Genomic DNA, 23,621 nt, shown 5'->3' with positions numbered 1-23,621 from the left:
TCAATAATACTGTAACATGCTTATCATAGATTTTTAATAGGTGCAAAACATCTGGCCAACATCTCTACAAGGTGGCTCATGTGCATGCAGCACTGTGTCTGACTAATGTGAAGGCAAGTAGGACTTGAATCCATGTGTGCACCTTCTGATTCTTGCTTATATAGTTTTCCAACTAGGCAGTAGGAATAAAACCCACACCCTTTGACGCTCACAGTTTTACAATTATATTTAATAGAAAATAACCAATTATATCATTACTAGTGATTCCTTTTTATAACCCAAATATTGCACTCCTTTTTTATGGTTGTATCACCATTTTTATAACCCAATTATATTATAGAACTCAATTTCTGCAGTGATTTTCAGCTGCAGCTTATGGTTAGGTATACTTTTTATGCATTCAGTAATGCTATAACAAAAGCCATGGGCCCTTGCCCTGAACTCACTAGATCAGGAGATCAGAGGATCTCCCTGAAAAACCTTTGGTGCATGCTGAAGCCCCTCTCGATCCCATGAATCCATGGCACGTCAGAAGCAGTTGTTCCATCTGGGTCACCAAAAATTGTCACCGAAAACATTGGGATAAATGAAACCCTCTAATATTTTTTTTAGTATTAGGGAGTAGGCATTACTTTATTCTGGCCAGGGTGCATAGGAATGGCTCCACCTACTTGCACATGACTTTCAAAACTTTTCACTTATTTATACATTTTTAGCAAACAAAGAAATTAATGTTCAGTGGTTTTAAATTACATAATTCTCTTCATTAATTAGAATTCTGTCTTCTATTGGTTATTGATTTCTCACTTCTCATGCTAATTAGTCAACATTTTTCACTCTTTTTATTATCTTTTTCCCAGACAGGGAGTTTCCAGCAGATAATGAATCGTCTTTGTTAATCTCTTCTTTATCTTCTGGTTGCTTCAACATATCCTTGGAGAGCTATATATTCTGGATTCCAGGTGTTCAGACTTTAACTCCCCCAGTTTTTGTTCATTGAAGCTTATCAGGGTTAGTTTAGCAAAACCTAAAGTTTCAATAATCTAATAACTGCACTCTAACAATAGCCCTCTGTGAGAAAAGCTTAGCTACATGCTGGCTAAAGTGGAAAATTACACTGCTTAAGACTAATACACTGATTATGATTAAAACAATTAACTTAAAAGTTAATTAAACAATTAATTAGAAAAATTAATTAGGACAGTTATATAGTTTCAAACAACCCCACCTGGAAGCATAGAGGCATTTAATTTGGGCTCCAAATGAAACTAGCTGATTTTCTGTCAGGAGTGGCTGGAAGAATTAGAAAACTGCACAAGGAAGAGAATCCCTACTTTCATGTCTTAGGTAGTTTAATGAAACAGAATTACTTCTCATTGAATGCAAATTTAGTTAATCTAAGTGTAAATTAGTTTTTTCTTAATTTCCTTTACCTGCAGCCTCTGAAACAATTGTTCTTTCAGCAATAAAATTCTGCATTGTACCAAGATCAAGAAGGAATGACTCCAGGACTGAATCTAAGCAGCATGTCCAACAGCTCCCAGAAGGTTTGGGTGTGATTGCTATATTTCAGTAATAACAACAAATTGTACTACTGTCATTAGATCAGCTTTGTGGGGAGAATTTAAATGTGTTTTATGAACACATCCAAATAAAGATAATTTTGTGCAGAATTCATTATTAGTTTAGACATCCTTAGGGGCTAATCATGTTCAATTTTTTGCTTGTAGAATCAGGCCCATGACAATAATCAGCAACATAAAACTTTCTCAACTTTTAAGATTATTTTGCATATACTTGCAGTTTTAAAAACATGTATTTAAATTAAGTCCTTGGCATCCAGTTACCTTTGCAAACCAACATATGGAAGGTACCATGACATTTAGACCTGCCCATAAAAAATATATTCAAAATTAGTTGATTTGAATTATTTTTCAACAATTTTCAAGTATTGATTTTTTTTTTATCCTTCCTCAATATTATTTAAACAAAACCAGAAAGCTTTAGTGCTGAAGATCTTAGGACTAGATTTGCAGAAGTACTTTGAGCCCTAAAGATGCCTACTCTGCAATCTTCTAAAAGTCTTTGCTATAAATGAAGCTGCTACATCATTATGTACCTAAGTCCTTTTGTAAACCTTGGTTTTAGTGAGCAACAAAAATATGGGAATTTTCTCAGTTAAATTCAATTTATTTGATATATATTATTTGTCCTGGTTTAGGGCAAATTTGGGAGAAAACCTCCAAAAGGGGGCCCCCCCAGAAAGCAAACCCACATGGCCCCTCCCCCCAACCGGTTCAGGAAAAATTTCCTTGGAGAGAAGTGGAATATTGTCACACTAGGACAATTATTCTCTCATGTAATTATTTCTGTGAAAAACGCCAATCACTTGTTTTAAAATTTAAAAAGTTTAATAGTAATAAAATAGTTGTAAAAAGACTAATAAAAATTAGAGCAATAAGAATTTGGACAATCAGAGTTAGGACAATAAAAAGCAAAGAATTATGGACGTCTGGATGATTTCCTTCTTGAAAGCATAGGTCACTAACAAAGGATTACCCCTTAAAAGCAATAGCCTGTTGCATATTCATATATCTCATACATGATGCATAAATTCTTTTCAAATAAAGGGTGTTTGGTTATCATCAACTTCTTCCCCTTAGTCCTGGTGGCTCCTTAAAGATGGAAAGGAGGTGTAGGAATGTTCGTCTTTTCCGATAAGGAGGCAGTAACTCTTTATGTGTCTTGTTGCTGTTATCTCTGTGTGAAGAATTTCTTGATTATCTCATCCCTTTCTTGAGCTAGTTAAAAAAATAGCTTACATCACATAATTTCTATTTTAATATTATGTTATAACCTAAAAACTATATCTACCATACTACTTAAAAAAGATTAATACAGTACTACAAAATAACTTTCCAACATAACACATATAGTATTCAATTTAATATTTACAACAAGCCAATCATTTAATATGCATTTTCCACATTTCCTTAATTTCTGTCTACTTATTTTTCTTAAGCAAGGCTTTGTACACTTCTTTGCATGCCAGCAGATGATCAGGCTCAGGCAGTTCCTTTGCTTTCACCTGATTGTTTTACTATTCACAACACAATAGGATTATTGACCTATTTTTGGAAAAGAACAGGAACAGAAGAGTTGCAACACCAATCTGCCGGAACCTCCAGTGAAGTATCTTATTCAAGAAAGTTGCATGATGCAGAATACTCAAGTTAGAATTTAACTGCAGCTAATAAATGTACTGAAACCCCATTCCAGAAGGCACAAATTGGTATAATTTTACGCACATTATCTGCCTGTTTTGTTTTTTGCAGTCTTTTCAGTAGGCCTGGTGTTTAAATACGGTCCTGGCTGGCACACCGCTAGAAGCCTAGTTCAGCCTACAGTCTAATTTACTACACACTTTATTTTCCATGTTAGTCTGTTGTACTTTCTTGTATAATAATACCCTAAATAACTCAAAATAATTGATATAATTAATAACAAACCAACAATTATTAATTGTGGAAACTCAAAATGTCTCTCAGACATTTTTAGAGGTTCCAGGCCTTGGTCAGAAGCATTCTAGACCCTGGCAGACAGCTGAAAAACAACTGTGATTTTGAGTTTGAGCCATGGAATGAATTACCAACTTTGGAGGTGGAACAAGCAATCACAAAAGGTTAGATAGTATAGTAAAAGTAGTTACAAAGTAGAGGGGAAATTTTTTTAGTATTGTACAGGGGGGTTTTAGCACATGTACAGGGGGGTTTTCACTTTGTACATGGGGGTCAGAAGTTCTAAGATGGAGGAAAGTGGGCTGATCCTGTCCTTCTTCCTTCTTCTTCCTTACCTCCATGTTCTTGGTGATGTTGGCACTCACAGATTGGTTTAGAGTAGAAAAACACTTGGCAACGTAGGTAGTAGGTATTGGGGAATAATTGTAAACATGTTATACGTAATATATCTTATAAAAGATAGCAGCAGCACTGGGCGGAGAGAGAGACGAAGAAGACAGCAGATAGAGAGGATGTCAGGGTGTGTGTGTGCCTCTACCCAGGCCGCTGATCAAATAGCCACAGTCCAAGAACATAATCTGTTAGATAACTAGCAATAAACTGCCTTGAGACCGAACAGCTAAGCCTGCGAAGTTTTTCTTTGGAAGCACGGGTTGGAGGAGGAATTTCACCACCACATGTGGCCCCAAAACAAGGCTGGGGTTCTCACATCTGGCGTCCCTGGTCGGGCATCAACAAAAAGAAGAAAAAGAAACATCAAACAACCTCCAACCTTCATCGGCAGAAAAAGAAAGAAGAAAAAAAAAAGAAGAAAAAAAAAAGAAGAGCAGTACACACTCTCCGCATTTTCAAGAAGAGAGGGAGCGGAAAGCTCAAGATAAGAACTTGACCTTCACCAAGGCATTTCGTCTGGAGGACAGCCAGGAGGAGAGAAACCAGAAGCGCGTCTGGGATTCCTCGCCTGTGGCCTGCTGGACGATGGACAGTGCCATCTCGGGACTGACTTCATGCTGACTCAGCCTTTGGTGAGAATGGTTGAAATTAAGAATATGGGGAGGGAAGGAATTTTCCCAAGGACACACCAAAGATATTTTTTAGCCCTATAGGGCGAAACTTCTACCCATCAGGTAGAGACAGCCCAAATGAAATGAAAGCTTTGTTATCATAGGTGCGGTGTAGTCACTCGCACACAGATTTATATTTTTCTTGGGATTGAATTTTTGGCAAAGGATCAATAAGTAACTTTATTACTGAGCCACAAAAGGACAAAAAGATAAGACTGCTGCAAAACTTTTGCTTTTAACAAGGACAATATTATAGCCAGCTCTACAGCACAGCACGTCCAGCCGGACAGCTGGGGTTTCTATGGGAGCACAAAGGGGGAAGATCGCCCAGCCAGCAGCTTGGGGCAGTTTTCCTCACCACAGATCCAGGGAAAGCAGGACTGCCTTCCATGGACAATCAGGGGATGGTCTGTCATCATGCCCTGTGTCTCCAGGTTCCCACTGTTACTCAGTTTCCCTCGAACCTCAATCCCTGAGCTCCTCCAATGCAAATCCCCCAGACAGAGAGATAAGCCAAGCACAGCCGCAGCCCCCGGTGGGGGAAGGGACCAAGCGCTGCTCGAATCCGAACCCGCGGCGAGAGGGGCAGCGGCGGCGGCAGCGTCTCCGGTGGGGGAGGGTGCAAAGGGAGTGCAGAGCAGAGAGGGAAGAGGAGGGGAGAGGAGAAATCTCTCGTGGCTGCTCGGGCTGGGAGTTCAAAACAGCCCGCGGTGCAGGCGAGAGGGGGCAGCGGGAACAGCGCAGACACAGGGCGGCAGGGGCGCAGGTGCAGCGGCCAGGCGTCCCGAGCGTCCCGTGGCGCGTTCGGTGTCGAGAATCCGTGAAGCCGCAAGAGCGGCCACCCAAGAGGCGGGGAGCAGCTCCCGGACCGCGGCAGCCAGTCCCGCTGAGGAAATAGCAGAGGGACAGCGAGAGGCGTCCCTTGCTGCAGCTCAGGCGGCGGGCACGCGCGTGAAGGTCGAGCAAAGCCCAAGAGCCACGGGTGCAGGGAATTCTCGCATCTGGAATGCATGGGACGGGCGCAGGTGGGGCGGGGCCGGTGCGCGCGGGCTGTGGGTGCTGGGACAGTCAGGAAAGGGGCAAAGCGAGATGGGAAACATCGGGACCGAAATGGGAACAGAGAGTGTGATTGCGTCAGCCCGGGGGGGACGGCGGTGGCTCTGAACCAGGCGCTGCGAGCCGGAGTTAGGCGAAAGCACGGCCGGGACCAGAGCAGGAGCGTCCTCACCCCCGGGGTGACGCAGGCAGGGACGGGGCGTGGCCAGGATGATTCAGGCATGGGTCTGTTGCAGTTCCCATGGCAACAGCCAGCACAAACCCACAGCCACCCCTGTGAGTTTCAGACGGCCAGAACAGAATAGTTATTGCATCAAAAATTAGTTACACATGAATCGGTTGTTAGAAGAAATGTTAGATTGAAAGTTTATCAGGAATTAGTACGGGGTTTGCGAATGTAAATCAATTGTCGGAAGTACATATTGGAGAGCGGAGTGCGCCGAACGGTAGAGCGGGGTCTTTCGCATCTCGAGCGCAGCACAGGCACTGAGACCGTCAGCGGCGGCGGCCGCCAGCCAGCCAAGTGCCCACAGGCTGCGCGGTGACCGCGCGGGGGGGGGGAATCCCGAGCGCGGGACGCGGCGCGGGGCGCGGCGGCGGCGGGGAGCGGCAGTCGCCCGCTGATGACGTCAGCAGAGCGCCGAACCACGCTGAGATGGGGACAGCCACCAGGGCCGGGCGGGATGACCCGGGCGGGACCGGAATGGTGCCAGGTTCAGTCGGGCGTGAGAGGGGATATTCCCGAGCTCTCGGCCGTGGCCGGGGCCGGTGCGGCGGGGTGCAGTCGGGGCTGGTGTTCCTTCTCTCGTTCCCATGGCGACACAGACAGAGACGGGTGAATCCAGAATGCACACTGCGTTTGCAGAAGTTAAAGCGAACGCAGAAGTGTCAGAGAGGGACAGATGGCAGGAATGGGTCCAGCGCAGCTGACACTGGGGGTGAGCGAGGGCTGAGAGCAGGAGAGAGACACAGTCACCCCAATGCAGGCAGAAGCGGGGTGTGACTGTGCCAAAACTGCTCCCGTCCAAACAACTCAGGCTCGTGCAAGCGGGGACTGGGCAGAGCCAAGGCAGGGATTTCTTTGGTCACTGCCTCTCCACAGCAGAGCTGCGGTGTGACAGATGCCGAGGCTTTTTCCACTGCAGTGCACATCCAAACATTAACAACAAATACACGGCACAGCCCAGAAACCACAGCGGTCAAAGTAAATAACTTTTTGCAATCACATCTATTACACCAAATGTCCCACAGCAATGATGAGATGGAATTCCAACATTCACCCAAAAAATAAGATACAGCTAAGTCGCCACTTGAAATCAAGGGTCTCTTTCGAACTTCTCCAATGTTTCTAAATGCTAACCCCAGATTTTTTAGTTAGGTGACAGAATTGATCAGCACATGCACCCATCCGGTGTGATGAAGAATATTGTTTATAGAACATAATGTGAAAAAGAGATATCATAATGAGAATTGAGATAGAAAATTGAATAGCATGAAACTTTAGTAATTTATTATGTTAAGGTTTAAGTTAAGTTGTATTTTAGCATTTTATTAATAATAGAATTGAATTTTATATATAGTTTAATTTAAGTTTAAGTTAAGTATTGTTTAATTAAAGTATATAACTTTATCTTAGTTTGGGCCCTGAAAAAGTTAAGTTTATAAGTGTTTAATTAATAATGAATTTATATATTGTTAATTTGATATATATATAGGTTTCATAAAGTTAATATAATTTAGGGATTTTTTTACCAATATTTTATATATTAAGTTTAAGTAGTGTTTAATTCAAAAAATTATTTTAAGTTTTTCAAAGGTTAAGTTTGTTCAATTAACAAAGTTTAGTTGTTTTTCTTTAAGGATAAGAAGGTTTTGATTGAAAGAGTTTATGAGATGATAATGAATATTAAGTTAAAGGGAAAACAGTCTATCGGATTTTTGGTTTTATTTTAGTCTTTTCTGTTTTATTGTAAGTTTATCAGTGTATAAGAGTCTTGGAGAAATTTATTCTGAGTTTTTCTGAGATCGATTTCATTGTTTAATGATCACTTTTTTATTTTGTTATTTCTTTGTGTAATGATACAAAGAGTGTTTGTTTCCAAATTCTTTCTTTTGCATTTAACTCTTTAAGTGTTTTATAAATGTTATTGTTAAGAAATTTTATCATGTTATCAGGTGAAGCTCTGTGCTTTGTTCTTTCATAGCGAATTTTCATATGTTTTATTGTTGTTTATGTAATCTCATCCAGGTTACATGTCATTCTGAAGTTTCATTTTGGATTTTAACTATGTTGTGCATTTTTCTAGGTGAACTCTCTGGTTTGTTTTTATATTTCTTGTGAGTGGAATCATTGCATTTCTATTTTTTAACACTCTTGAATGTTTTTCAGAAAGTCTCAGAGACAAATGCCTGAAGCATTCTACAGTCTTTTGTTAATTTTATGGTTTCTTTCAATTGATAAAAACATCTGTTTCCTTCAAAGGAGTTTCAAGAAGAACGAATCCTCGTGTCATTTGATCAATTTATCAGTTTGAACTTTGAGTGTTTATTTTATATGAAAATGTTATAATAAGTTGTTATGTTTTAGGTATCATATATGTAATGTTAGTATAAGCTTTGTTTAAGATAGTATGTTAAAGATTATCACTCCAATTTAAAGTTTGGGTTTTGGCCAGGCCCTAATTTTAACTTGGACGGATGAGTTTGCCAGCAAAATTCAGAGGTTTTTGCACAAAAATGAATGTTATATAGATCATTTTGATCCATCAATTCGATCCTACAAATTTGACAGCTGACACAGCTTTGGGGTGAGACTTGTCAGCCCTGCCCGGGAAGGGATGCCAATTTTCACTGGAAACAAGTGTTTCAGCTGTTTGCAGACTCTGAACCACTGGCACAATATTTCTGATAATTATGCTTTGTTCAATTTTATATATGTTATTTAGAATCTTTCTTTTGAACTCTTTTGAATTGTTATTGATTTTGATAAGTTTTCTGCATTTTATTATTAAGATATTTTGTCTTGTTCTATATTATATTTTATATTTTAACCTTCTTGTTTCAAAAGAGAAGAAGAGAAAGAGAGAAAAAAGAAAAAAGTTGTAAAGAGAAAAAAGAAAAAAAAGTGAAGAAGTGCCTGAAATAAGGCTGGAATAAGTAATGAAAATTTTGTATATTTTAATCTTTTGAGATTGTTCTTTTGTAGATTTGATTTCACTGATTGTCGAGGAAAATATGAGGAGAGTGCCAGACACTGGACAGATCAAATTGAAAAAATCAGTCAAGTTAATAACTTTGAGCAAGGATCGTGGTAATGTTTTCATGAAGTTTAAAATAGATCTTTGTTTTTATCTTACAGGCCCTCAAAAAGTGTTCTTATAGAGATAATGGCTCAGATCATTGTTAAGGCAAACACCAGATTGCTGACAATGTCAGGCAGAGATTTCCTAATCATTCATTTACATTTAAAGAAAGAAAAAATATTTTGAGTGGACAATCCAAAGTCACAAGATTTTTCAATCACGTTGTTAGAATACCCAGAAGTTTGCACAGTTCATTTTTTAGCTCACAATACGTTAAATGCAAAAAGAAGTTTTAGAGAAAAATCAAAAACAAGATAAGAATTAATAGAAAGATGACAGTGTTTACTGGTAGTTCAAGGAAAACTCACAAACCACATGGAAAATTCCAAAAATAGAGAAATGGGAATCAGATGCAAAAAATGGTAAAAGACTCACCACAAATTGTAAAATTAGTAGTAATAGTCAGGGTTTTTCAGTTATTTCAGAAGCCATCAATCTGATCACAGATTCAGTGTATATTGCAAATGTGGCCAAACAATTAGAGGAATCACTTTTAAAACATATGGACAATGAAGTTTTATATTCGTATCTATTATGTATGAAAATAATCCTGATAGACAGAGAACATAAATATTTTGTTATGCACATCAGAATGCATTCTTCATTTCTGAGGTTTTTAGTAAAAATAAATGTTCATGTAGTCAGATTCACAGTGTCCATCTCACAAACACTGCCAGACATTTTTTAGCAAGAAAAATTGAGCCATGCATTTTTTCACAAAAGTATACAAACATTGATGGAATCCTTTCGCTTTCTAAAGGTCAGGCAAAGGAAATCATCAATGCTTGTCAGAGTGTCAGTTTGTACAGCGTCCTGTATTTACAGGAGTGACCAATTTGAGTTTTGAAAAAGTCTTCAGCTGTGGCAAACTGATGTCACAAAATATGCATTTTTTGAGAAGCTTGAAAGCATTTGTGTTTCAGTTGATATGTTTTCACATTTATGTTTCAGTTCACACATTTTCAAAAGCAATTTTTGGATCATGACATACAGAAGAAACCACAGAATATATCATACCTTGAAATCCATTTGGATAAAGAGACAAGGAGGAGGCAGGAGCAACATCTCACATGCAGTTGAACAAAATTTTGTATGTGAATTGTCAGACATTTTACAAACAGTGCACGAGCAGTGCTAAGGGAAAATTCTTTAGTTTTGGTCAAAAACCCAGAGTCAGGACAAATTGAAAGTTCATTTACATTAATAACTTGGGGCAAGGGTTTTGTTTGTGTTTCTATAGAACGAGGATCGAAGTGGGTGTCGGCAAGGCACGTGAAACCTCATCGGGTGCAGATGCCAGTGAACATGGACCAGAGAAGCAGAGAAGCAAGCACGCAGACAAAGATAGACAGCAACGCTGCAGACGTCTCGTCAGACAACGATTGGCAACTCAGAGACTTGGGGTTTTTCTGGGGAATCAAGTGTTGTTTGGATGTTGCTGCATTGCGGGGTTTCTCACAGAGGTTGGGGACATGGACATGGGGTTCAAACAGATAGTGTTCATGTGCTTCATTCCTTTGCTTGTTGCCTTGGGCAATGGGACAGGCGTTCCCATGAGACAACCAAAGGAAAAGGTGTGGGGGACTTTGACAAAGGCAGCGGGTCTGGACAGCATTTACCTGACCCATTCAGAACTGGGGAAACAATTTTTGACATGCTTGGTAGGTGTGCCAGTGAAGGAATGTCCAATTCCAGGGGACACCCTTCCAAAAAGGTTCTGAAGTCCTTTTCGGATCCTATGGAGGGATGGCGTGTCTGGACACAGTTCCTTCCTGTGGCTCACTTTGAACCTCCAGAGTTGGAAATTTTTGGATCGACAAAAATGGGATTTGGTACCGAATTCAATCCACTGAGAGTGGCAAAGATAGATAATCAGATAGTAGATATCATCCCAAATCAGTTCTTTCATAGAAATGCCTGGTGCAATCACACCAAAGTGATGAGCAAACTATCCCTTCAACACCCAGCCACTTTACTGAAGGGAGTGTTTTTTCATTTGCGGGGACAGAATTTGGCCTGCTATCCCTGCAAAAGTCAAAAGCAGTCCATGCATCATTGAGGAGCTGTCATTGATAACACCTGATTTGAGAAATTTAAAGGAGCAGACACACAGGAAAGAGAAAAGGTCCTTTGAACAATATAGCCAAATTGTGATAATGATGTCTGTATTTGGGACAAGGCTCAGAGAATTGCAGTTGCAATTTTCTCACCCCAAAAAACAGCGTTGGGGGTGACCTTGACACAATTGGACCACATAGCATGCTGGATTGAGTGAACATAATCGCGCCATTTCGTCTGCACTGAGTGACATGTTAACAGATATCAGCAGTGCAAGACAAGCGGTGCTTCAGAACAGGGCAGCAGTTGGTTATTTGCTGCTGTCACATGGGCACAGATGTGAAAAATTTGAGGGGACATGCTGCATGAACTTGCTTGATCATTCAAAATCTATTCATGAAAATATGAAACAGATGCAAAGTAGTATCAGCAAATTGAGAAAAAAGAAACTTAAAAGATTCTGGTGAAATGATTTCATTGGCTTTTTTAATCTTTCACCATTGTGGAAAAACTTTTAAAAATAGTGTTATATATTCTTATAGGGTTTGTAGTTCTACTTGTTCTGCCATGCATTTTCATGTGCATTCGAAGAGCCTTAAACAACATAGCAAAACAAGTGTTTCTGGTTCAAACAGGGAGGGGAGATGTGGAAACTCAAAATGTCTCTCAGACATTTTTAGAGGTTCCAGGCCTTGGTCAGAAGCATTCTAGACCCTGGCAGACAGCTGAAAAACAACTGTGATTTTGAGTTTGAGCCATGGAATGAATTACCAACTTTGGAGGTGGAACAAGCAATCACAAAAGGTTAGATAGTATAGTAAAAGTAGTTACAAAGTAGAGGGGAAATTTTTTTAGTACTGTACAGGGGGGTTTTAGCACATGTACAGGGGGGTTTTCACTTTGTACATGGGGGTCAGAAGTTCTAAGATGGAGGAAAGTGGGCTGATCCTGTCCTTCTTCCTTCTTCTTCCTTACCTCCATGTTCTTGGTGATGTTGGCACTCACAGATTGGTTTAGAGTAGAAAAACACTTGGCAACGTAGGTAGTAGGTATTGGGGAATAATTGTAAACATGTTATACGTAATATATCATATAAAATATAGCAGCAGCCCTGGGCGGAGGGAGAGACAAAAAAGACAGCAGACAGAGAGGATGTCAGGGTGTGTGTGTGCCTCTACCCAGGCCACTGATCAAATAGCTGCAGTCCAAGAACATAATCTGTTAGATAACTAGCAATAAACTGCCTTGAGACCGAACAGCTAAGCCTGCGAAGTTTTTCTTTGGAAGCACGGGTTGGAGGAGGAATTTCACCACCACATGTGGCCCCAAAACAAGGCTGGGGTTCTCACAATTAATTATAATAGTAATTATATTAATTACTAATAATATAATTAATAATTAATTATGTATACTTTCTAAATTGACTGCATACATTTACAAATTGAAGGAGTCCTGGTACAGCTCTTGCTCTACTTTTGTTGTGCTCACATCTGTTAGGGGTGGATATACTCTAAAATTTTGGCCTGTTTATGAGATGCCAAACATTTTAAAGCAGTGGCTGATGATACCTGCTCAGGGACAGGAAGCACAGCAGAAAGGACAATCTTTTCAGATTGTGAGGATACACACATTGTGAGGATACTCAATGTCAGAACACATAATTCTGGTCAGCTGCACACTTGCCATCAATCTCCATTTCTACAGCCATTTGAAATACATGGGAGTGACTTTCTCAGGCAGTTTACTCCTTTCTCATTGCAAGGTGATTCCAAACCCTTAGAAAGTTCCCAGCTTTCAGATTTAGAACATGAACTGTGAGAGTATTGGTAGCAGAGGAACTTATTGTTTAGGGTGAGATGGGGGTTTATTGGTTTAGAAAACCCAATCCACTCCAGCAAAGATTACACCCACCTTTTACCAGGTGAAGTTCTCATTGATAATAGTTTGTTGCAACAATGTGAGAAAAATATCCAATTATATAGAGATCAAAAACAATGAGAAAATACCATAGCCTTTTTAGGATTTTAGGGAAAATAAATCTTAAATAACAATCCAAAACTGCTGAAATGGTTTTGGTTTTGAATCTTTTAAAGAGTACTCTGTTTTGGTATAGAGGACAAAGCAGGAATTAATTTTTATTCCTTACTAAGCACAGGGACATCTAAAACGCTTCACAATTGGAATGCAGATCAGGAGGAGGCAAAGTTGGTCTTTATTATGAAGTCAGGAGTTTTATGGTCTCCTTCTGCCTGGGGCCTGTCTCCAGGTTTTCAAAAACTTTGTTACCACTTCATATATTTATAGCTCAGAAGCCTAAGAACAATTGTATGAAGCAACTTATTTTTAAATAAAATCCTGGTTTATTATAATTCAAATTCCTCAAGCATGTTAAAGAGATTTTAGTTGGAGGGTGGGGTTTTTTTTTGAAAGACAGGACTGTGAGACAGAGTGAAAATTTAACCGGGTAGAAATCCATTCGGATTTAGGTGAAATGTGCAGCTTTGAGCTTGCTAACATAAGTAAAATATGCTGTTTAGTCTGGTAACTGCAGCAGTAGCAAAGTTGCCCCAGATAAGGAGAAAAGAATGCAAATTTCCACACTAAAAAGAAAGACTCCTCGGACCTTGAAACAGACAGGGCAGTGTGACCCAGGAGTTCTTTCTGTACTTTCTGACAAAAAACTGAGTACAAGTGTAACTAGCTGTAAGTGTAATGTGAAATCAGCAGAATGAATATGCATGAACCTATTGTGAAGTTCTATGCATATGGAAATTAGTAAAGGTAATAAAAAAGGATCCAGAGTTCTCAAGGGTGCACATGTCCATTGAAGGGCAATGAGTCCCCACATGTGTCCAGCGCTGTAAAAATAAACATACCATCTCTACAAATCTTTATTGGAATTGTGGGGTTTTGATTTTTCATCTGCGTTTCAGACTGCAGCATTCTAAACCACTGCAACACAATATAAAGCAACAATTCTCTTGCATTATGCCTCTGCTGCTCTGCTTCAGGAAAGAAAGGCACAGTATTTCCAGGAAAATGATTAATGGAAGTATCATATCAAGACTTTCTGCTTTTAGTAAGTTAATTTTACATATAGCATAACTCCTTTAGCTCATCCCCAGATTTGACATGAAGAATCTAAACTCTTCATAATTTAAACATGACACGTCTGTCACCACAATGCAATACATAGTTCTTAAGCAAGGTCAAGAACAGCCATAGCTTTTAAGGTGAAAGCCTGAAGGATTACACTGGCAGTTAATTAAATAAAGATATGCTAAGATACATTTACCTTTCAAAGCTAGATTTATTCATAAGTTATTAAACATAAACTCCAATCACACCAAATAGATGATAGATGAAAAGCAGTTCCAGTGAGGAAAATAGAAGAACTTGAATTTTAAAACATTTTAAAATAAATGTGCTAGCCACCATTTTTGTGGCAAAAGAAACTCTCTCCTGTAAGTCATAAGGGGTTTTATTCAGCTAAAACACACAAAGAAAAAAAGTCTCAACGTGAGAGGAGAAATACCACCAGTTTGTATTGGACACAAGGGAATAAAATCCTTAGGACTGAATTCCTTTAATCCATTTTCTTGTCACAAACTTTTGTGTACCTCTTTGTGGCAATTCCAATTGCAACACCATTGCTTGCGAACTGCAAATAAAAGACAGCACAACAAATGGGATGTTAAAAAAGGACTTCACATCCAGAACAGTAATAGCTGGTGATGAAAATGACTTTTAGAAGCAGGGCCAGTGATCTATGAAATCTGTAGCAAAAACCAAAGTGGTAGTGTCTCTTTAGATTTACAAATAGTTATTACTTCGGGGGGGGGGGGGGGGGGGAATGAGGGCAGAGTCAAGATACATAAATCTTTGCATTTTGATAGAAGAGATAAATAATAAATGCACAATTTAGATGCACTAAACATTTTCCCCCATTACAAGAGGCAGAGGTGGCTAAAGAGTGTATTTTGGTTTTTTTTTAATTCTGCTTCATGCATCCCATTTGACTTTTTTCTTCTCTTTTTTATTCTCTGAAAGAATAGCAAGTCATTAAAAAAAATTAACTAAGCTGTTTCAGAAAACAGGTCCAATTCCTATCTTTCCAAGACCTACCAGAAGCTGTCTTGAAGCAACTATTTCTAGCTGGCTCAGTACCATCAACTCCCTTTCATAAGAAAATAGCCACAAAAATGTCTAAAAACATGCAACAATTTACTCTTTTGCTGTGTTCCCACTTATCTATGGCTGGGTACTTTATCTGAACTTTCCCTGGTTAGCTAAATGCATTAATCTTACTTTATAAATTCCAGATTCATCCTCCTGATCTCTTTTCATGGCTGAAGGTGCCTGTGGATTTCCACTGCTGCCTCCTCGACCTTGTTTTGTGGCTATTGTTTCTTGTACAGCTTTCTTGGGCCACACATGCTTAATTAAAGGTGCAATAATGGGATAGATATATGGTTCCAGGAATTTCTTGTAGACCCAGAGGAGGACCGGAATGACAACGCAAGGAATGCACACCATAGCTTCCTCTTGCTATGTGAAAAGCTGGTGAGGAAAAAAACCAAAAAAAAACTTCCTTAGGATGACTCTTTGTATGCCATGAGCTAAAAAAAGTGTCTTTAAATAATGAAGAAAGATTTTAGTTTCTATTCAAACATAAAATATTCTTAAATTATAGACCAGCTGTTAATGTTTCAAAAATGCTGTGTGTTTCAATTTTATAAAGTTCTCAACAAGGAAAATATTTTTACAAAAAAGGAGCCTGCTATTAATTCATCAGTCCTACAGCAGCAACTCTGAAAAACAAATTCAGAAAATAAAGGTTTTTGCTTAAACCACACAAAAACAGTTTAAGCAGCAAGCTGCAGATATTAGCCCAGTTCTTACTATAACAGTGGGTCCAAAAGGTTTGCTTTTCATATTCCCTTTTTATGTAAGGTGAAATTAAACAGCAGGACTCCAATTTACCCAATGGCTGGCTACCACTGAAGGGCAAGTCAGTGGGAGGGGAAGAGAATCCCAGTCAAGATTTGAGAGAAGCAAAATATGGGTTACTTCCTCCGGTGCAAGAGGAATCACTTGATCCCACACCAGTCCCATACAACTGGCCAAACTATTAGAAAATAAATCCTTCCCTCTCTCCCCAAACCAGGAGGAACTCTTCAAAAACAGGAGCCTGAAGTCTGCGAAGAAAAAAAGGGGGAAACCAAAGCACAGGGGCAGAAAAGTTCAACTGGGAGAGGAAGCAATTAAGTAGGATTAGAGCTGTCCCTCTCAGTGCTGATGAGCAATATATATTGTATTGTATTATATTATATATATCACTGCTGAGCAATATATACACTCTGCTGCACAGCAGCAACTTTGCCCTTTACATTCCTCCTTTCTAGGCTGCTATCTGAATTCTTACATTAAGAAGAAAAACAAAAGCTTTCCAAGATGGAGAATGAAGAGACAGATGTGCACACTTCATCTGGGATCAGTTTCACTTTTGTTCTTGAGCTATCCTAAAACTTTTTAGCCCCGTGGAAGAACAAAATATCAATTTTCAGTTGACTACTTCCAAGTGTAGCTTTGGCTGCTTCAAATATAGTTTTACAGGATCTACTTTATGAAGTCAGAGAGAAATCTTCAGTCAAAAGAACACAAACGAGTTAATCCTTTAAAACCATTCAAAAAGATAATTCAGATAATTTCTCTGCCAGAACTTCCTAGATACAAAATTTACAGCAATATCTTGTGAATTCGTCTACCATCTAAAGAATGTGGCTGGAGGAACACCCCAGGCTGGCCTTCTGAGCCAACTGTACATGTCTCTGCAGCCAGTTTGTGTGAAAATTTCACACCAAAAAATAAGTCGTACCTCTGCCAGATGCAAAAGCAAGCCATTAGAAGTATAACACCTGTCCTAATAGAGTGAAATACCGTTCACAACTTTCTTCTGTGATTCGGTGATGCTCTGTTCCTTGGTTAGCAAGGAAAAAAAAAACCAAACAAAAAACAAACAAACAAAAAAAACCAAAAAAAACAAAAAAAAAAAACCAAAAAAAAAAAAACAACCACGGCGGCGTTTCCCCCTCCCGCTGAAATAAAGGAGGGAGCAGAAATATTTTTCCGAATCGGTGAAGTTCCACTCAAACACGCGTTGAAACCTAAGGGCTCCACACCTTAACATGGGCTATCACATTTCGAGGTTCACTCCGTCTTCTCCCGGTTAACGGAGCCGCTCCGGCCCCATAGAAGGGCAGCCCCCAGCCGGGCTAAAGAAGCGGCAGATCACGAAAGGACCCTGGGGGAGCCAGCCCCAGTCCCATCGGAGGCCGCTCCACACTCACCTCCGTCGGCACCAATCCAGCGCTTCTACCGACAGCCGCAACTTCCTCTACCACACCGGAAGTAATCCCCACGCTTCCGACTCACTCGCGGCCAACAGAAGGCGGCGTTCGCGTCATGTGGCTGACGCCCCGCCCCCAGGAGCTGCATTAGCGCCTGGCGGTGGATGCCAGCCACCATCAGGCGCCCCGAACGGGCCAGGACAGTGGGGCAAGGAAAATGAATGCCTGCACGTGTTCCAAATTATCTCGCTTTTATATATGAATAATAGCGGTAAGTCAACAGCATCCCCAGCGTTGCAACAACAAGCATCCCGACTACCGTGGTCACTGCCTGTGGCTGTCCCACAGCAACACCCCACTGAAGATAAAGCAGAGAAACACACAGGATAAATCTAAACTTTCTCATTTTATTTATGTACATCTGGCAGAGCAGATTTAATCCTGAGCCATTAGCTTTTGCTTCTTCAGCTTCTTCTGGGATATCTGAAAAACACAGAAATGAGAAAATGGCAAAATGAGAAAACACCTTCTCAAAACATGTTACAAATAAATTTACAGTTATCTTTTGAAGGTACTAAGAACTGTTAGAAATTTGTTTACATGTTTACAAAATGATCCACTGATTGTACTTGTGCGTACTTAAGTGTCCCTACAAGTACTACATTGTTTACAGGCTCACAATTTAAATTTTATTGCAGCACATCCCAGTTTCACACACATGGAGTGAGGAAGGGAAGAACAAACTCCCTGTATGATATAAACCCTTGAAAACCATTTTCTGAAGTTATCAATGTGGTGTTCACAATAAATATTGAGGTTGCTCAGAAAGAACTTATTAGGTTTTTCATAGGTATTCCAAAGGTGTCCTAAGATAGTCATCACAGCAACCCTTCTGCCTGAAAAATTCCAATTATGAACACTCAGCTCTCCTGCTGCTGACATTAAAGAGGACTTAAGGGTATGATGCTCTACCTTTTTATTTTGAGAAACTTCCTCCTCTGGCTTGGGAATGATCTGCTCCTTCTCAGTGAGGATCATCTCGATGTGGCAGGGGGAGCTCATGTAGGGGTTGATCCTACCATGTGTTCTGTAGGTGCGTCGGCGCATTTTGGGAGCCTTATTGACCTGGATGTGCTCAATGACCAGAGAATCCACATCAAGACCCTAGCAGGGAGAGGAATAAAACTTGTGACTTGTTTTTTATCTTCAAATAAATAGTCTCCACAACAAAATTGTGAATAATCACCTCCCCCCCAGACACATACCACTGCTGGAAAATAAAACAGCCAAATTTTGCAGTGTCACAGAACTGAGCTAGCTCCAAAGACAGAAAAACAGAGACCTCCCCTCTACACATCACAATCAATTTAAAATTACACCAATGGCTCAGAAAGAGACAATTATTATTTCACGGTTACTCCAAAGGTGTCCTAAGACAGTCACCACTGCCATCAAAATTACTAAATGAAGCACTAAGTATATTACAAAGATACAAACTGACCAAAAGTTCACATTTTGCTTTGTTTTGTAGTTTTTAGGAGACCTAAACACCACTTAAACAGTTGATAACCACATGCAAACTATCTCCCTGTGAAAAATTATTACTCCCATTTTAACTTGAAAAACACACACAACCTAATTCAAAGAGTACACCAACACGTTGATACAATTCAGTTTTATTGACAAAGCAGGCATTACCTTATTGTAGCAGACCCCCACCGTGGGGAATAACGTGCATTGATTCCATGTTTGGAGAAGGCTAAACAAAAGCTTTATTAAGCTATACTATATTACACTATACTAAAACTATACTACTACTATACTAAAGAAAAACCTGTGGCCCTTACAGACAGTCCTGACACAGCGTGGCTCCAATTGGTCAAATGAAATCAAAACACCATCACCAGAGTCCAATTAAGAAATCCCTCTTTGGTAAACAATCTCCATAACACATGTCACATGTGCCAAACAACAGATGCAGCAAATGAAGAATTGTTTTTCTTCTTTCTCTGAGCTTTCTCACAGCCTTCCCTAGGATTTTCCTGGGAAAGTCTGTCTCTCTCTGTTCAAAGGATATGTGAATACCACATTACCTGGCCTTCCATGTCAGAGACACCCAGTTCAGGAGTGCTGACACACAGCATGACATGAACACTTTGCATTCAGTAATACTGACACAGCCTACCTTGAGCTCAGCATTGCTCTCTGCATTTTTGAGCATGTGCAGCAAGAACTCTGCACTCTTCTTGGGCCAGCGTCCCTGTGTCCAGCCCCACTGCTTGGCCTGGAAGAAGACAACAATAATTCCATTTTTGTCCCAGTACAATACAATTTACCCTTCAGGCACCATTAACTTGCCATTACATCCCCTTCTATTAAGATTGCATAACAAAACAATTAAATGTGATTAATTACTTGACACTGCAAGTAGATGCAATGCTGTACTGGAATTAAAAGTAACTCTTTTCTCCCTCTTGCACAACCTGGTCTAGTGGAAGGTGTCCCTGACCATGGCAGGGGGGCTGGAATTAGATGATCTTTAAGGTCTCTTCCAACCCAAAACATCCTATGATTCTATATTTTAATACAAAGTTATAATCAACAATGACAGACTATTCTCCATACCATCTCAAAATCATCTTTTCCTCTTAACCAGACACAGCATCCTTCCCACATTTTCATCTTGAACCTCACCTGGGTGCATCTACCGACTCCCCCGTTGTAGCGCCGGAAGGGAACACATTGCTTCTTCAAGGTGATGTCCTTTAAGTACTTGGTGGCCTTGCAGATGTGCATGCCCTTGATGGCCTGGGCAGTCTCTCGAGCGTTCTAGCAATACAGAGCACAGTGAAGTTGTTAACACATCTGTACAAGTTACAATGTGAGCAAAATCACTCCTCTGTCCTGGATTCTATTCTTTTTGCTACAAACTCAATTTAAAGGAAGCACTCACACACATAAAAAAGCCCCACACCTAAATTAAAAATGAAAAATAATTAAGAACACTTTTTTTTTTGCTACCTACTTTTCTAACCCTTGGTGTGACTGCCATTACTGAATTTGCAGCTCTAACACATCTTTATTGTTTTTTACCTAACACCTAGATCTTTCCAACCAACAAAAATATTTGAGTAGCTATACTTTTCATAGCTCCTCCTTGGTCACTAAACCAAAGAAGCAGGAGCCTGAAGGATAAATTCCTACTAAAATGTCAAATATGGCACCTCAGAGGAAGTGATGAGAACACAAGATTGTTTCTATCTCTGTAAGTGAATTATAAAGGGGAGAAAAGAAAGAAAAATTAAAGCTAAACTATTAGTGCTTAAGACATTAAATGCAGGTCAGAGAGTAACTATAATCCTACCTGATCATAGTAAAAATGCAAATCAAGATAACTGAAATCTCTTTTCACATGAATTATGTACCACTGTGGAGAAGAAAAGCATCTGCTCAGCTTTGGTTTCATGGTTAACTCAAACATGTCCTGGATTTACTGCCACAACTAAACCTTTTCCAGAAGTACCTATGCCCTCATGCCAAACACTGTGGGATGAGTATTCTCCTCTGCACGGTTGGGGTGTAGTGAGGCAGAGATCTCTGAAGCTTGCTCTTGGGGGGAGAGGTTTATTGGAGAATTCAGGAATGCCTGAGCCTCGTGCCCTCAGGCATAGCACGTGGCTGGGCTTAGGAGGACGGGGGAGGGGAGAGAGAAATGGAGGGTTTAGGAGAGGGGAAGCCCCAGGGAGGGAGGGAGTCCAAGAGGGGAGGAGGGAGGAAGTCCAAGAGGCCGCATGGCCCCTCGGAGCCCCCTTATCAGGGGCTCCCAGGTGGGCCGGGACAAGGCATGGGCCAATGGGGTTACAGACTCTGTTTTAGGGGCAGGTACAGAGGTGCGGGATGAACCACAATCTTTTGTGGGGTGGGATGGAACAGTCCATTTCACTCCAGGATTCATCCAAGGGTAAAAGTGACATTCGGCTAGCTAAGATAACAATCATATCTATCTATCCTCTGCAACAATTGCCCCTTTTCGTTAAACTTTTTAAAAGGTAAATACTGACTTAATTACTATTTTTGCACAACTTGGGGTACATAACATATTGCTAATGAAACTACACTTATTATTCTTAAAACAATCAAGCTTACTTTACAGAGTTCCTTCAGCCAAGATGCAGAGCTCAAACCTTCAGATAAACTGTTTAGCTAGATTGCTAATTGTAATCGAGGTGGTGTTTATTTCTTTACTGATTGAGCATTTTAACCTTTTGACTGCTTTAGTCTAATGGAAGAATTTAACTGAGGTAGTGTTATTAAAACCTTTTGGGGAAGGTTCTATAATTGACTAGGTTGAAAAAGTCTATTAGAGCTTTGTATCAGTTAGAGATATGGTATCAGAGCTTGCAGTCTTGGCCAGAGTAACCCAGGCATTTGTCTTTGGTTAACCTATAGGTGAAACTTCAATACAAAAATTTGAAATAAGAGAACAAATGTAACAACAAGGGTATAAAAGTAACATGCATGTGAAAACAAATGTCCATAGTCTGGAGTTGTTTCTGGCAGGTAGTTTTAATCTCGTCTTAGCACAGTTCAAATCTGAGCACTTGCTTCTTGGTTTGCACCTGCAAAGTCACTGCCATTGGTGAGGGCACTGCTAGATTTCGGTGTATGGTAAGGCTTTACATTCTTTGCCAGGATCCATCTGAGTCCTTCGCCTGTAGAGACACAAGCAAACCCTCTCTCCCATGTTACAAGGTTGCATGGGCTTTCTATTTGTCCTGTGACTGAGGTCTTGATTAAGACTTTTATTTTTACTTTTTTGTTGTTCAGAAAGTGTCTGTAAATGGGGATGTCAGGCTGTCCTATACAGCAATTTGAAAAATTGTATGCGTATGGGGCTTTGCTGAACCTATTTTGGGGTGTGGCCTTATATATTCCCCTCTTCTGTTTTAATAAGCTGCTTTCTAGGCCCTCAGATGTCTTTTCTATGGTACCCCCTAACAGCTGGTAACAATAGGAGAAAGGGAAGCTACTATCCCCTGCCGCTACTATGAATTCTCTCTTGTCCAGAGATGGGACAGCTGTCCACTCTCTGGGACCATGAGGCTTGGATATATGCCCGGCTAGCTCAGTCGGTAGAGCATGGGACTCTTAATCCCAGGGTCGTGGGTTCGTGCCACACGTTGGGCGCCAGTTGTGGGATGAGTATTCTCCTCTGCACGGTTGGGGTGTAGTGAGGCAGAGATCTCTGAAGCTTGCTCTTGGGGAGAGAGGTTTATTGGAGAATTCAGGAATGCCTGAGCCTCGTGCCCTCAGGCATAGCACGTGGCTGGGCTTAGGAGGACGGGGGAGGGGAGAGAGAAATGGAGGGTTTAGGAGAGGGGAAGCCCCAGGGAGGGAGGGAGTCCAAGAGGCCGCATGGCCGCTCGGAGCCCCCTTATCAGGGGCTCCCAGGTGGGCCGGGACAAGGCATGGGCCAATGGGGTTACAGACTCTGTTTTAGGGGCAGGTACAGAGGTGCGGGATGAACCACAATCTTTTGTGGGGTGGGATGGAACAGTCCATTTCACTCCAGGATTCATCCAAGGGTAAAAGTGACATTCGGCTAGCTAAGATAACAATCATATCTATCTATCCTCTGCAACAAAACACCGCATGCCTCCCCTGCCATACTTCTTGAGCAGCAGCATAAGCAGGTAAATCCAATGTTCCTTCCAAACAACCAGAAAGGCAGACAAATGAAACAAATGTCACATCTCACTCTAGCCCCATTCCTCCTAGTAAAGTCACTGTAACTGTTTTCCTAGTGTATTTTATTATCTGTATTAGAGAGAAAACTCTTTAGGACATGTTATCTTATTATTGATCCTGTGGATGAAAACCATTACAAGCAGCTAAAGCAAACATAGGCCATAACCTACACTACCACCCTTAAGTAACCATGTAATGACACAGAATAAGAGACACTTCCTCCAAAAAATGCCCAACAAAATATAACAAAACCAAACAAAATTGCATTTCTTACTATGCACACACTGCCTACCTTGAAATGCATTCGCAGGTTAGATCCCCGTGATTTGCATGCTGCAGGAGGAAAAAAAAAGATGAACTTTTGGAATTAAAATATCAATGACTTTGGTCAAGTTCTACTTGAACATTCATGAAAACAACTCACATTTTGTGGGATTGTCTGGATCCAGAGAGTAGCGCACCATT

The 23,621-nt window shown here is 40.5% G+C and overlaps 2 protein-coding genes and 3 non-coding genes across 6 annotated transcripts; 1 reads left to right on the top strand and 4 right to left on the bottom strand.

Annotated features, from left to right (window-relative positions):
- Window positions 1-14,348: 14,348 nt before the first annotated feature.
- On the bottom strand, window positions 14,349-17,457 carry LOC146763106 (UPF0729 protein C18orf32-like). 2 transcript variants are annotated; one of them, XM_085571082.1, is made up of 3 exons: window positions 17,241-17,457; window positions 15,367-15,618; window positions 14,349-14,719 (listed from the first exon to the last, which is right to left on the bottom strand). In XM_085571082.1, exons 2-3 carry the CDS (start codon window positions 15,592-15,594, stop codon window positions 14,645-14,647), a joined length of 303 nt encoding a protein of 100 aa, XP_085427208.1. In that variant the 5' UTR covers window positions 15,595-15,618; window positions 17,241-17,457; the 3' UTR covers window positions 14,349-14,644. The 2 variants fall into 2 exon arrangements, with proteins under 2 accessions (XP_085427208.1, XP_085427207.1); XM_085571081.1 differs by having other exon boundaries at window positions 17,409-17,457.
- A 357-nt stretch (window positions 17,458-17,814) lies between these two features.
- On the bottom strand, window positions 17,815-23,620 carry LOC146763102 (large ribosomal subunit protein uL22-like). Its single transcript, XM_085571127.1, has 6 exons — window positions 23,581-23,620; window positions 23,449-23,489; window positions 20,103-20,237; window positions 19,594-19,692; window positions 18,381-18,572; window positions 17,815-17,891 (listed from the first exon to the last, which is right to left on the bottom strand). Exons 1-6 carry the CDS (start codon window positions 23,618-23,620, stop codon window positions 17,844-17,846), a joined length of 555 nt encoding a protein of 184 aa, XP_085427253.1. The 3' UTR covers window positions 17,815-17,843.
- LOC146763105 (small nucleolar RNA SNORD58) lies at window positions 18,225-18,295 on the bottom strand. The gene has a single exon (XR_014952692.1). It is a non-coding gene; the product is annotated as a small nucleolar RNA SNORD58 (small nucleolar RNA).
- LOC146763104 (small nucleolar RNA SNORD58) lies at window positions 18,790-18,859 on the bottom strand. The gene has a single exon (XR_014952693.1). It is a non-coding gene; the product is annotated as a small nucleolar RNA SNORD58 (small nucleolar RNA).
- TRNAK-CUU (transfer RNA lysine (anticodon CUU)) lies at window positions 22,523-22,595 on the top strand. Its single transcript has one exon. It is a non-coding gene; the product is annotated as a tRNA-Lys (tRNA).
- Window position 23,621: the final 1 nt, after the last annotated feature.

This window comes from Lonchura striata, chromosome W, assembly GCF_050655825.1.
Source record: "Lonchura striata isolate lonStrDom1 chromosome W, ASM5065582v1, whole genome shotgun sequence".
Taxonomy (NCBI): domain Eukaryota; kingdom Metazoa; phylum Chordata; class Aves; order Passeriformes; family Estrildidae; genus Lonchura; species Lonchura striata.
Note: the sequence above shows the minus strand (reverse complement) of the source record. Positions and strands in the feature narration are given on the sequence as shown.

Bases quoted from the DNA above. Each gene is read 5' to 3' on its own strand.
- LOC146763106 (XM_085571082.1), bottom strand. From the start codon at position 15,594: ATGGTGTGCATTCCTTGCGTTGTCATTCCGGTCCTCCTCTGGGTCTAC. The intron at 14,720-15,366 runs GTAAGATTAATG...TTTTATTTGCAG, and splicing joins ATGAATCTGGAATTTATAAA to TTCGCAAGCAATGGTGTTGC.
- LOC146763102 (XM_085571127.1), bottom strand. From the start codon at position 23,620: ATGGTGCGCTACTCTCTGGATCCAGACAATCCCACAAAAT. The intron at 23,490-23,580 runs GTGAGTTGTTTT...TTCCTCCTGCAG, and splicing joins TCCAGACAATCCCACAAAAT to CATGCAAATCACGGGGATCT. The intron at 20,238-23,448 runs GTAGGCAGTGTG...CTGTATTGCTAG, and splicing joins ACCTGCGAATGCATTTCAAG to AACGCTCGAGAGACTGCCCA.